The sequence below is a fragment of the Cystoisospora suis genome (assembly GCF_002600585.1).
Source record: "Cystoisospora suis strain Wien I chromosome Unknown contig_5099, whole genome shotgun sequence".
Classification (NCBI taxonomy): domain Eukaryota; phylum Apicomplexa; class Conoidasida; order Eucoccidiorida; family Sarcocystidae; genus Cystoisospora; species Cystoisospora suis.
This window is the reverse complement of record NW_027157891.1, coordinates 4717-19303: the sequence shown is the minus strand read 5'-3', so window position 1 is coordinate 19303 and position 14587 is coordinate 4717. Positions and strand designations below refer to the sequence as shown.

Here is a 14587-nt window from a genome sequence, read left to right as displayed (position 1 = left end):
AGGTAGATAGATAGATAGAGAGGTAGATAGATAGATAGAGAGATAGATAGAGAGATAGATAGAGAGGTAGCTTTTTATTTAAAAGATAGAGAGCGTGAAGGGAGAGAGACGATTGAAAAAGAAAGAAAGAGAGGGATCGATTCGTGTTGGATGGAGAGATCAAAGATTGACCTAGAAGCGACTGGAAGCCTCAGCCCTCGTTTCTCAAGGCTCACAATAGACACTCCTGCAGTCGTCAATCACACATATAGATACATATATATATACATATACATATATACACATATACATATATATATATATATATGTATTTATGTGTACAGGTAGGATGCCTCGTCATATGTATACTTGTAGAGAAAGAGAGAGTGAGAGGTGTCTGTGCTGTATTTATGTATCTGCCATGTCTGTATGCTTCTACAGATATTTTTGTCTTTCTATCTCTGTCTGTCTTTTGTCTGGAGAGTCTTATGTGAATCTTCCACTCCCTGAGAGAGAGAGAGAGAGAGCAGCCCTCTATACTATCCACCCCAGCCCTTTCCCTCAGTATCTACAGCAGGCCTACCATCTATATATCTATATATATCTATATACGTATAAGGTATACATATAGGGGATAAGTATATAGAAAATACTTATCTAGATATATATTTATATGCATAGAGGCCTCCAGTCTGCATCTACTGCATTTGTATAGGTAAGTCTTTCTAGAGAGATCGATCGATAGATCAAAGATAGATTGATAGATCCCGTAGACGTGAAGTGTCTTTACAAGGGGAATTGTATGTTGTGTATGGAAGAGGAGTATGAAGGGGTTTCTCAAAGAATTTCTTTCTTTCTTTCTTCTTCCTACCTGAGAGATATCTGTCCTCTCTTTCTTTTTACCTTTCTTTTTTTCTTCGAGAGAGACATACATACATACATAACCCTATATAGGCTCTTATCATGACGATTCCTTCCTTTTTCTTTCTCTCCTTCATCCTTTCCTATCTCTCTTTTAGAACTTTCCTTTTTAACTTTCTTTCTTTCTTTTCCAGCTACGTCGGCGCCCTCATCGTGTGATCGTCGAAGAGCAGCCAGGTAATCTCGCAAAGAAGAAGAAGAAGAGAAAGAGCTGAAAGACATACATACATAACTCATCTTTCTTCGGCCTTTTGCTAGAGGCTTCATATGCCTGTGTTGCCGTACAGCACCTAGAGTTAGGGAAGGAAGTAGGAAAGGAGTAGGAGAATTAAGAAGGAGGGACGACCCATCAATACACCTAACACGACAAATACTGCTATCAATCTCTTTCACTACTTCTACTACTACTACTGCCTCCCTCGAGAAGAAAGTACTAGACATCCACTCTGCTTGCTCTCCTCTCTGTCTGTCTAGCTATCTTTCTATCTCTGCATATCTATGTATCACTTCATCCACCTCTATATATATATATATATATGTATATATATGTATGTATATATGTATGTGTGTATCTATATACTTTTGTCGGGAAGTTTGTGGGGTGTCTTTGGTAGATTGTCTCTCTCCTACGAGATTCCCTTCTTTCTACGAAAGAAAAAGAGAAAAAGAACAGGAATGAAGAGAGAGCTCAGTAGAAAGAGATGTAGAAGGATTGTCTGGCTTAATGAAAGGAAGACTAGCCAGCCACGTGGATGTCTGCTATAGACACGGGATTATGAAGAGAATGACAGGAGGAACGAAGTCACTAGTAGCCGTCTGTCTGTCTATCTATCTATCTATGTCTCTTCAGTCTATCTATCATAATCTATTTATCTATCTATCTATCCACCTATCTTCAGTCTACTTATCTGTCTATCTACCTATCTTCAATCTACTTGTCTATTTCTCGCTCTCTCTCTATCTTTGATCGATCTCCCGCTCTATCTTCAATGTGCCTAGGCTTCTTTGTTTGGCCTGCATGAGTGTGTATGTTTTAAATGTATTAGATCTTCTTCTTCTTTTTCTGGTCTTTCCCCTTGACTAGTCATCGATGGTCGAGCATCGAAGGCAATCCGTTTGCTAAATCGAGATATCTGTGTGGCAGGACCTCTCCTTCTTTCCTCTCTTCCCTACAAGACAGACATGCTAAAGAAACAGAGAGAAAGAGAAAGAAGCACCTCTCCTCCTTCTTTCTCTTAGAAATCTCTCTTCTCTATCCTCGTCTTTTTCATTCATATCTTCGCTTAAGAAAAGATTCGATGGTCTAGGTCTCTTTTCTTTCTTCTTTCTCGATTTCTCTCTCTCTCTGTCTTTCTTTGTTTCTTTCTTTTATTCTTTCTTTCATTCTTTCTGTCTGTTCGTCTTGTAGTAGCTCTTTGGCTATGGAAGGAGAAGCCTTATGCTATAGACGCCAACTGCTACCACGCAGGAGGAGCTCTAGAGGTGAGTCAACTGCTCTCAGACGGAGAGAATAAGAACGTCTCTCTCTCTCTCTCCTTCTTTTTCTCTCTCTCGATCTTGACAAAGCTCTTCAGAGAGGAAAGAAGAAGAAGAAGGTCTAGAAAGAAAAAGTGAGAGAGAAAGAAAGACAGGGGATACCTTTTTCTTTCTTTCTTTCTCGACAGAAGGAGGAGATGAAGGGAATGCTAGATGTATTTGGAGATCACTCAGATATGTGTAGAGGTAGATAGATAAATAGACTGCAGATAGATTAAAGATATATTGATAGATTAGATATAGATACTTCTGCTACTTTTTCAGACGTGCGCCGAGTGGAGGTTTGGTCTCTTTCGTCTGTCAAATCTGTGCATGCATCTCTCAAGCTAGTCATGTGTAGGTATCACATCTTTCTCTCTTTCTCTCTCGATACGTGTCTTTTCTTTTTCATAAGCTTCATATCTATAGTGAATAGAGATCTTCTTCCTATCCATACATGCTTGCTTGGTCTAAACTCCATGAAGATCAACTGCCGCTTGTCTGTCTAGTGCAGCATCCTCCTCCTTCAAAAGAAGAGATGGAAGTCGCACGCGAATCTTTCTCTCTCTCTTTCTTATCGATTCTCTAGTTGAGAAGATATCTTGCTTTCTCTTTCTTCTTTCTCCTTTGTCCTTCTTCTTCTTGCTCCTCTTCTTCTCTAACGTTAGCTTGCCGGAGACATCGAAGAGATCGCCGGACAGGTATGTCTTCTTACTAGACAGGAAGAAGACGGAGAGTGAGAAAGCTAGCTAGTAAGAAGTAAGTAAGTAAGTAACGAGTACCCCCCGTCGATCTTTATTTCGCTTTCTCTTTCTTCTTCCTCTTTTTCAGCGAAGCATCAGAAGACCCTCTCTGGACTCTTCTTAAGAAGATAGACATCTGCCTATCCTTTCTTTAGCATGAGATTTCTCTCGACCTCTCTTTTTCTTCTTCTTCTCGCTACTCATGTTGGGAGACTCTCCTTCTTCTCGATTCATCTAAGGTCATTGTCGGTCTCTTCCTTCATCTCCTAAGATGCAGTGTCTATCAGTCTGTCCATGCATCTTTAATCCTTCTATGTATCTTTAATCTGTCTACATATCTGCAGTCTTTCTATGTACCTTTAGTCTGTTTAGCTACTATGTCTGTTCACTCTATGTATCTGTCGACATAGAAGAAGAAAGATGAGAGAAGCACTCTCTCTTCATTTATCTTCTTTTCTTCCTCTCATTCTTCAGTCTCTTTCTATTGCTGGAGCACCTCTAGGGGAAAGAAAAGACACGTAGCTCTTCTTCCATATCTAGCCTCTCTCTTTCTCTCACTTTGCGACAGATATGGAGTGAGAAAGATAGGCATGCCAAGCAATTCTCAAGTCTGCCCTGTACGTTAACAGAAGACAGATACACAACTTATACAAGCTCTGTAGATAGATAGATAGATAGATGTTTACAAGGAAGGAGAGAGAGAGAGAAAGAAAGAGTCAATCTAGTCTATTTTCCTGCCTGAATTGTCAGTTAATGATGATAAGGAGGTAGTGTTCTCCTGATCCCCACTTCTTCTTCTTCTGGTGTATATACACTGGAAAGTCAAATAGAGATGTACAGATATACACATATATCTTAATGTACTTTCATAGATAATATGTTGATCTATCTAGTTATTTATTTATGTTAATAGCTATCTGTAGGGTATATGGACATGTATGTGTGTGGTGTATGTGGGGATGATAGGCGTGTATCCGCTGTCCTCTGCATAAGTATATTATATCGATACAAACCGGAGAATCTTTCTTTCAGGTTCGTTCCCAAAGATAAGCCCACCGCTACTTCTTCTTTCTCTTCTCTTCTTTCAATAGCTGAAGACCTTACGCCTATCTGATCTACATATCTAGACACCTATACAGAAAAAGCAAAAGCGCCACATGCAACGTCTGTCACTATACACTCCGTCAATCTACCACATACGTAGACAGAAGAATGAAGGAGTATCCAAATATATAGAGATATATATATATATATTTGGATACTTCTTCATTCTTTATATATATTTATCTGGATACTCTCACTCTCTCTTTCACTATATATATATATATATTTATATGTGGATACTCTCTCATTCTTATATACATTTCTATATCTATATATTTGGATACTCTTTCATTCTTCTGTCTACGTATATGGTAGATTGACGGAGTGTAGTGACAGACGTTGCATGTGGCGCTTTTGCTTTTTCTCGGGAGGTTTGATAGAGGCTTGCCTTTCTCTCTCCTCTTTCTTTCTTTTTCTTCTTGCCTGTCGCGTCGGACTTTCATGATGGATGAAGAGTTGTTTCTCTGTGGAACTTTTAAATGAAAGATTCCTTTCTTAGACTCTCTTCTCTAAAGGTAAAAGAAAGCAAACAGATATCTTCCCACATTAGTATAGACCTCTATCTGTCTATTTCTTTTTACTTATAGATAGATAGGTGTAGGCTTGTACATAGATGAACTACTGTGTATGTGAGGAATGTATCGCATCATATATATCATCTACCTTTACGTGTATACAGAAGGTGCCCTATCCTATCATCTTCCTGTAGACTCCCTGTCTGTCCTAAGCCTTCGCTTCTTCTTCTTCCTACCCTCCCCTCGTCACCTCTGTACGTTGTCTAAACAGAAATTTCTTGAGGAAAGAAAAGAGGAACCTTGCTGCTTTCTTCTCTGAAGAAGGGGTCTCTATGTCTCCTTCTTCTTCCTCCTCGTCTTCTCTCTCTTTGTGTAGATTCCTTATCTCTCTCTCTTCTTCATCTTCTTTTTCTTTCTGTCTGCTTTTCAGCCAGTAGAGTTTGAGAGATGTGCGAAGACAGGCAAACTTACGCCTACGCCTCTCCCGTGGCAGTCGAAAGGAGTCAAGCAGAGGCCTCATCTAGCCAAACTCGATGGTCGGAGAGGAGAGAACCCCACCACCCACTCTCATTAAGTCTTACAGAGATAGATTCCAAATAAAGAGACTAAAGATAGATAGATAGATAGATCTAGGATAGATAGATAGATTAGAGATAGGTATTATGTGTATGTTTCTTGCTCTTCCATTTCTCGAGAGATGCTCTTTTGAATATCTCCCACCTCTGTAGCTTCTTAAAGATTCACCTGACAACAAACTGACAGATTTGTCATAGGCCTCCCTAGTATCGTCTTCTTCTTCTTTTCATATGGCCTATCTATCTGCATATACATATACATATATATATCTGTATGTATAGACATTTGATACTCCTATCTTCTTCCTAGATCGATAGAGACGAGAATCTTCTTAACAGATGATCGACACCTACCTCTCTATACACACCTATGTAAGCATATACACACCTTTGTAAACATATACACACTTATGTCAATGTATACACATTTGTTTAGACATATAGACATATAGCTGAAGATGTCTGCACCTACCTAGATCACTAGGAATGTGTATCTATCGAGGGGTTGTCTCTGTGTAGATCGGTGGGATGTATAGACACTCCATTCCTCCTCCTACTAGGACTAGCAGTGCATGTATTGCTATATTCTAACCAAGAGTATTATTCTTTTCTTGTACTATTTCTATAGCTAGATATCTGCATCTCTTCATTTATCTCTGTGTATATGTAGATTTCCGGAAGGGGTGTCCCCCTTTTTAGGGTGTCTCTTCTTTTCGATCCTTCTTGTCGTTCGTAAGTACGATCTGCAATGGCTCTTTGCTTCTATCTTTCCTCATGAAAGACGAGACGTCCATAGTATCTTTCTATCTATCTGTCAATCTATCTATTTCTACTCTCTCTACCTATATATCTATCAATCTATCTACCTCTAATCTATCTATGTATCTATTCATCTATCTATGTATCAATCTATTTCTCTCTTGTTTCTTTCTTTGTCTTTCGTGTGTCTTGTAGGGAATGCTGTATGGGTATCACTGCATGCAAGAGATACACCTCTTGCTTCAGATAAGTTTGCAACAGAATCTTTTACCAGAGCTTAAGACGCTCTTCTTCTTCTTCAAGGTTAACCGTCACCATGAATAGCCAAGAAAATTCTAAGAGAGGAAGGGAGAGACGGCCGGAAGAAAGACAACAAGAGGAAAAAGAAAGAAAGAAAGACGAGGGTGTCTTTTTTCACGTGGGAATTGACGTGTCTTCCTTCCTCTTGATCTTTGTATAGACACCCCACTGCTCTTTCTCACCGACTGGACTGGAGAGAGCGGGGGTATACTCTTCTTCATCCAAACGTAGATGCATGTAGGTAGATATAGATATGTATAGAGAGAGAGATATAGATAGGTACGGATAGATACATACGTGTGTATAGGTAGTAGTCAGGTTCTATTTCACTTTCTGTCTATGTGTACTTTCTGTGTACGAGTGAGTAGGTGGTCTATTTGTATTTTATAGATTCTTCTATGGGTAATCGCAGCGAGCTTCCTTCTCTATAGAGAGAATGGATGACCAACTGCATGCATTCGCACTATTCTTTCTCTTCTGTCCCCTCGAACTTGCAGAGGGAGGGGTGACTTCTTTTGGGTTCTGTTGGTGATTCTCCTTCTCTTTTCTTCTCTTTTTTTCTCCCTTTTGCTTCCTCGCATTTGAGAGTGTTGTGGTCGGGTATTGCCCCGGTTTTATGGAGTGCATGCATGCGTCTCCAAGAGAAAGAAAAGCAACGAAAGGACCGGAGCATGCATTCATGCATGCATGGCGATTCCGCCGTCTTTCGTCTCCTCAACGGGTTCAGCCGTCCTTTTTACAGCAAGCTTTTCCCAGGGACGACGGCGGAGGGAAGTTCGACCGGTGACGCATGGACGCAGGGGTACAAATGACTTTCTCTTGAAGAAGAAGAGGATCTTCTTGTAAAGAAAAGAATCTATCGTACAGATGTTTCTGTCGTTGTTTGTCTCCATATGACTTTCTCCCTTCTTTAAGGAGACGACGGGTCACATGATGAGGAGAGTAGTTGTCGATCTCCTTTTCGGTAGCCCTAATGTCGTTCAACTCCTGTGGAAAGGAATGAGACTGTCTCTATCCCCGTTACTAAAGGAGGTTTCTTCTTTCTTTCTTTCTTTCTTTGTGAAAGAAGAAAACATTTACTTGTTATGCCTGCCTGCCCTTAATAGAAAGGCGTTCGTTCTCCACCTTGGTTTGGTAGACACCAAGTTGCCTATGTCGGTTTACAGTCCGTCTTAAGGATCGAAGATACATACACCGACTGAAGCTGAGCTATCTTAGTAGTAGATGAGAATGTCTTCTCTTGTAGATAAGACTCTATCTAATCTGACGTTTGTGTACATTCTCGCCCACATCGGCGCAAAGAAGTGGGAGAAACTTCGCTGAAAAGAAGAGTTGAAGAGACTTCCATGATGAAAGGAAAGAAAACAGTCTTGAAGTTTCACATCCGTTAGTGTTTCTCCAAGCTGAGAAGAAGCGGTAGAAGTCGTGTGTTGACGTATCGGCGAAAAGAAAGAAAATGGACGTGTAGAGGTTTTACAAGGGGTGATCTAATTAGTCACGTTTCTTGTTATGTGATGGGCTTCAGTGATAAGTTGTCAAGGGAAAGTATAGAGGTATGAAAGGAATCAAAAAGAGAAAGCGGCCGGTGACTGCGGTCGAAGATGCATGCTGACTGAATGGCTCGTGGTGTATAGGCAGGAGTAGTCGTAGAGTAGATGAGCTATGATGAGTTAGAGATGTCGAAATCTGAAGAAGATGTACTCGGTTTCCGTCACGACTTTTTGGGAGACAAGAGATTCTGTCGAATGAAAGACGGTCGCTTTTTTGAAAGCACACAAAACCGAAGAGCTAGAGATAATCTATTGGTCTACAGTATGGACGACAAAAGCTGTTTCGATTGAGGAGTTGAATCAGTCCACTGCGTCGTCTCCGGGAGGCATGTAGTTTTGCTCCAGATTGCAAACCGATCTTTCCTAGTTATGATGGCTTCTGTTGAAGGGGTGAAGGAACAGTCAAGGTGCAGAACAGATGTCTTTCTACTTTTGAAGAGAGATGCTTCTCACTGCGACCGGGTGTTCTGCGTGTGTATGAATGAGACGGACTGCATGTTGCGCTCCGTGGCGCCCGGGGACGAGGCCGAGGAATTTCCTCGATCAGCCCGGGGGTTTAAGATAGTTCAACAAGCCAAGGTCTCGGGAGGCTCAGTATGGATCTCACACCGGAGCCCCGTGGACAGTTTTGCCTCTCCTTGTGAACGCACCTCCCCACGAAACAGCCACTGCGGTGCCCCTTTCTTTCCATAGAAATCTAGAGAAACAGTAGCGAGGCATAGATAGAATTCTCTCTCCTTGCTCTGTCCACAAGTCACAGGGAGGATCAGCCTTTAAGAGTTCTTTTCTGCTCGTCTTGCGCAGAAATTGCATCTGGAACACTTGAAGATGGCAAGAGGTGACATTTGGAAAGCAGTGGAAGAAACGCCGCGTTCCAAAGGTGGTTCAACGGGAGGCAGGAGGCTCTCCTGAACAGCATACCGGCAAACAGAGAGAGAGACGACGACATTTTCAAGTACCTTTTGTAGTCAAAATTCCGGCTTCCACATGATCGCTGTGTTCCTGTTCCTCTAATAGATGTACAAGGCTGAGAGAATTCACATCGACTCTAGGAGCCTTGACTATCGCAGTACTGCAGGTTGTTCCCTCCCCTTGTGCGCCACCGCAGGGTTGCCGAGGGGTCAAGAACGCGATGAGACTACAGGACTGCCCTGGTAAAAGGTGAGTGGCGCGGGACTTTCCACAAGATAAGATAGAGATGATTTCTGCAATGTTCGTATAAAGGTTAAAGTCAGGGCTGCGTAGCAAAAAGCAGCTTTTTTTCAAGAGAAGTGGCCTGTCTGTCTTACCTCCTTCTGCAGGGTCGGTTCACCGCCTGTTGACGGTTGCTTGAACATATTCTGACAAGCTTTAGTGTAGCGCTCTTCTTGAATTGCGATAGAATGGAGGTAATAGCTGCAGGAGGGGAGCAGGCAGGCACGCATATATTCGCACGCCGTACACGTCACGGCAGTTCGGAAAGGCAAGGACCTTCGAATTCAACTCTTGCCCTTGCACTCCCTAAGACGACACCATTCTGGCTTCTCTATGACAGGGCACTTTGTAGCAGTGGTCGGTTTTCAGCGCCGCGAAAAGGGAGATAGATTAAAGTTCGGATTAGTTACTTGAATTTCTGCCTTTAATAAGGCAGGCAACTTACTTGAGCTTTTTCATGAATTTCTCGAGGTCCTCAGGGCTAAGCGGAATTCCAGCTGCAGAGTCTTTCATGCTATTCGCACTTCGGAAAGAAGTCGATTTCGTAGCGAGCAGCTTCAGCGCTTCCTCCGGATCCTCTTCGGCTGCCGTTCTTGGGGGGACACCATAGCATAGAATGTGGCATTGACGGAAGTCCGCCTTCGCCGCATCTAATTCCCCGAGATGGTAGTACGACATGCCTCTGACCAGGTGCAAAGACACATTCCACACTGAGCAGAGAAAGTCAGTTTGGTAAGAATGTCTACCTCCGAAAAAGAGGCAGCCGAACAAACTTTGTTAAGCGGTAGAAAGTAGAAAGGTCGGCAAAGACAAAGAAGGAGCATTCAGGGTTCCCACCGCACAAGGAAATGTGAATGGTCTTCCTTGTCAAGGGGCTAGGCGGACGAGAGTGAGCTCGGGTCTCACCGTCTGAACAGTGCCTTGAGCGAATTTGGATCTAGTTGGAGAGCTACATTGCAGAGTGCTTTGCATCTGCAAGAGCACACATGTCACAACGCAGAATCGAACCGTTTCTTTGGCTGTGGGACCTTCTGTTCCTCTCCCGCAACGCTAGGGATCCTCATTTGCTAGCATACCATACCTCTCATATGCTTTGGTGGTAAGCATGCACGCCGCCAGGTTCAGCACAACGGGGATCTGCAGCTGAACCTGGACAGTTTCCTGTTCTTGAACAGTCGTACCGAAGTCTAAGGCCAGCAGGCAATCCTGTGACAGAGCCAAAGTTCCGGAAAGGCGAACACTGCGAGATGGCTGAATGCTTTCGGACGTCTTCGGCTGATTCGGACCGTTGGTGGCGATCTCGACTGGCGCGTCAAGTTCTTTCTCGTGAAGATTCTATATTTAGTGTCCCCTGAGTCCGTGCCGCAATCCGTTCAATTCAAGTGGATTTCCCACCCAGGACGGCCGCTCATTCATTTCAGACGGCGAATGGCATCCTAGAATACCCCCATCCTCCTGTCTTTCTGCACACCATTTGACACGTACACGGTCAGGGTTAGAGAAGCATACCTGGTACGCAGTGATAGCATCATTTATACGCCTTTGTTGGTAGAGGCTGTTCCCGGTATTCTTTGTGTCGAGGCCCCACTGCAGCTTTTCTTGCCACGTCTTGCCGCTCAGCAAATTCAGTATTTGTTGCTGGCGCTCGGCTTGTGCCGCCTGGGTCCGACATTTCAAACCCCCACAAGCGCATAGGGACATATAGCTCTTACCTTCACAAGCCGAACGGCTTCTTTATGGTATGCTTGGCGGTGACACGCGCTTGTGTTGGTGTCTCTTGTCAGCTCCGGTCTGCAGCTCTCGTCTCAACAGGAGCTGTACAAGGGCGTAGGCTGCCACTGTCTCCTAGACCCGTCTGCGGAAAAGAGCCTTACTTCCGCGCAAACGTCTGGCAGGGAGACCTGCTCCATGACCTTGCCGCTTTCCTTATCGTATCGGTGAATTGACATGCCGCCTTCGGCCGATTGCCCAAGGTCGGGTGCACAGTCCGATGTAGGATTTGCTCCTCTGCTCGGCATCGGCGACTGAACCGCGACAAGCATCCAGCAGGCAGCGCACTCGCGGGCAACTGTCAGTGGGGTGGCATGCGGCGAGCCATACGACTGCGGACCCCCTACGCAGTGTGCTCCACTGGCGATGAGCGAATCTCTTTCCTGCTACTTGAAGGGGGGAAGGAACTTCTTGTTGGGAGAATAAGCGTGACTACGCCCGGACTGAAAACCGCAAACCCAGCATGGCTGACGTGCTAGGTCACGCAGGTCGCTGAAATCCTGTATTCGTTAAGCTGCCTTCAGCGTGTCTTGCTAAGCTGTACGGGACAGTCGAAAAAAGAGTACTAGAGTCTGCCCCCGGGAAGGCTTTCCGCTTGCACAGCCCATAAGGACCATTCGTACAAGACCAGACTGGCCTATGTCTGCGTGCTAGGCATCTGCGATTAACTAGGCGACAAGTGCTGGCTGGACGGGTAGGCAACATGCCCCGTCTTTCTCAAGACGTCTGCTTGTCTGCTCTTGCACGGACGCGGTGTCTGTGCTTCCGTGTCAGCAGTTCACTAGAGCAGCGAAGATCGAGACCCGGAGTACACGAGACAAAGAACGGCAGTGGAGCCCCTTGGTCAACTCAGATGTTTCCTCGAGCTCTGCCGTCGTTTCTTCATTGAATCGTGTAATGCCCCCTCGTCTCAGTCGACTGTCCAGAGTATCTGGGACGTGAGGCACACCCACCGGTCCGTCTGGAAAGTCATGTACTGGACCCTTGGAGCCGCAGATGCTCTCCCCGAAGGAATGACGGTAGCCAACCGGTGCCGGCAGCGCATCCCCGCCCTCGCTCTTTTGTCTGCCATTTTCTACGTACTCCACCGCAAGCAAACTCTTCGATTCAGCTACGGTGGGTGGAGGTGGCGCGGCTTGTCGCTCCGGCTGGGGGCTTGGCTCGATGGGTTTTTTTGGCTCGCTAACGATAGGCTGCGGCGTGGGCTGAGGGATGGGCTGGGGAGATCCAATATCTCCTGCAGGCGCTGGAGCTGCCTCCGTCGGCTTTTTCTTTGAGAAAGGATTTCTCATGGAGAGAAGCTGTTTGTGGCTCCCATGGTCATTTCCTCGAGGGCGCCGAATGTGTCTGTGACGTTTCGGTGAGTCTTCCTTGTCACTTTTCTCTTGAGGTTTCTCTTTAGATTTCAGGTGAGGCACTTCAAGCTTTGGTAAGTGAGGCTTTGGAATGTTCAGCCGAGGAGAAGACGCTGTCCCCGATTGGTGGACACCGCCTGTTTGGTCCTTCTCTCCTCGTGTCAGTCCCATCTCTCTGGGGGGCCCTAGGAAACTGGTGTCCACGCTCAACAAGCAGATATTCGGTCGGGATGCCTGTAAGGGCAGGGATCGGTAAGCCCGTCGCACGTTCTGGAAGGCAATCCGGAAGCGATGTCCGCGGAGGCTTTCTTCTTTTCTGACAAGCAGCACTTCGCGCTCGCATGCAGTTGGATCCTTGGCTGGTGTTAGACTGCGCCGTCTAAGCACCTACACCAGATATACGGAGGCAGTCTAGGTCCGCCGCCCGGATACCCTCAAGTTTCACAGTTGCGATAATGGCACGTCAGAAGGCCAACAATAAAAAGCGAAAAAGACGACTCATAAGAAACTCGAAACGCTGCGCTGAGTCCGCTGCCAGGTAGATGCGCGAGCTGATCCACCATAGATGCCACTTCTGACGGCGGTCGCAGATTCAGTGCCGGCCGCGCCTCTTCGGCTGTCACTTAGAGAGCGCGAATGAGAGCTCTTATCCAGAGACTTTCACTTCGGCTGGAGCAAGATAGCCGAACAGGCAGCTGTCCTCTTCTCAGCTACCCGGAACCAGAGGACCGGCCTATAGCCCCTGGGCTGTTGGCAGGTGTAACGGTGAAAACAGACATTTGGGAAGGTTTTTTTCTGTTCTCACCCGTCTCGAAGACTCTCACCGGCAAGCACCGTCGCGCCGCGTCAGACCCGCCGCGGCCGACGGCCCACCTAGCAGCACCGCACTCGACGAACCACACAGACAGCATACACTCATCACACACTGGACTCATCGCTGACTCGCACGGAGCAGCACGGCGCGACAAACCGCGCGAAGGCGCGTCACAGACGTTACAACAGGCGCTTCAATTCCTCCCGGTTCTTTGCCGGCGCCCACTTCTGAACCACTGACTTGCCCCTCTGAGATCGTTCTTCTTCGGAGGCCCCCTCCTCTTGTTCACGGGGGCAGCGGGTTCAAACGGGCATATAACCACCGCACCGCCAGAAAAACAGCTGCAGTCGGACGCTGAAAAGCTGCTCTCGCGGCTATATGCGGACAGTTCACGAATGGATTCTGTACACTTGCTAGGGAGACGGCAAATGGCGTGGGGACCGCTGAGCACGTTGTGTTTTTGGCAGTAATGCCCTAAAGCAGCCTGCCGCTATTCCCGCCCACTACTAGCCCTCAACTTTCTCCCCAAGTTAGGCGCCTTGTTCGCGAGTACGATAGCGTCTCAGCAATAGCTTGGTCTTGGCCACCAGCGGTGGCGGCAACGACTCGGCCCGACAAAAGCTCCGGAACATCACCTGTGAGGATGTGTGCACGGTCAGCAAAAAAGCATTCTTTTACACGACGGTGATATAACAGGCCCCGACATTTCTAGCCAGGGGCCGCACCAGTCCTAGGATGCTTTCCAAGTTGAGAAAAGGCACTCTAGAAAGCAGTCTCGGGTAAGGCCAAGATTTCCCAGCAGTTACTGTTGCCCGCCTGAGGCTCCCGCTCCCATAGTCATGGCCAGGTCGCCACTCGCACACGTCTGGTTCATACGCTACCGGCTAGATTCGCTATTGTTGAGCTTTTCATCGGTATCGCGAAACTGAGGCGCCAAAGGATACGCTTCCTCACTTATGGCGAGAAGCCCGAGAAGAATGTGGTAGGTAGTCGCCGCGGCGGTCCCGATCAAAGTTCACCGTATCTCTGTGCGCTCAACAAATATGTGTATCTTGTGTGGCTCGCACTTCCAGCCCCGTAGCGGCATGAACCAAGCCGCTTCAACTCCTCAGCCTGCTGACAGACTTTGGGAGATATTTCACTGTGACCCCTTGAATCTCCATGAAAAAGAAAGACACCACTCCCACTGTCTTTTCTCGGGAGATGACACTTCACAATACGATACTATATCCCGTGAATGTAGAAGGCAGAGACCGAAGATGTTCACTTCGCTTGATACAGCTCTGGGCAAGAAGGGAGTAATTCTTGTGGTCGCCTCCCCTCTTTTGTAGGGAGGCTAGCTGCTAACGGCGGAAAGTCCCAGAAGGATCACGCTGCAGCACTAAGGGAGTCAAATCAAGAAATTGATCCGAAGTCCTGGGTGGCGTCAGCTCTCTTCTTGATTGAGAGTTCACCGAGCTGAGCCGGGTTCAGAAGCCCAGGACAAGCAATCT

General features: G+C 46.1%; 2 protein-coding genes across 2 annotated transcripts; one reads left to right on the top strand and one right to left on the bottom strand.

Moving 5' to 3' along the window:
- Positions 1–1034: 1034 nt before the first annotated feature.
- CSUI_008851 (rieske) lies at positions 1035–7524 on the top strand (the record flags this gene model as incomplete). Its single annotated transcript, XM_068068973.1, has 5 exons — positions 1035–1077; positions 2309–2382; positions 3084–3116; positions 5208–5313; positions 6307–7524. Coding segments are annotated over 5 exons (342 nt in total), but the record flags the coding sequence as incomplete, so codon positions are not given.
- An 896-nt stretch (positions 7525–8420) lies between these two features.
- CSUI_008850 (tetratricopeptide repeat-containing protein) lies at positions 8421–11083 on the bottom strand. The gene is made up of 7 exons (XM_068068972.1): positions 11030–11083; positions 10665–10814; positions 10237–10361; positions 10062–10127; positions 9601–9837; positions 9251–9356; positions 8421–8869 (listed from the first exon to the last, which is right to left on the bottom strand). Exons 1-7 carry the CDS (start codon positions 11063–11065, stop codon positions 8735–8737), a joined length of 855 nt encoding a protein of 284 aa, XP_067919049.1. The 5' UTR covers positions 11066–11083; the 3' UTR covers positions 8421–8734.
- Positions 11084–14587: the final 3504 nt, after the last annotated feature.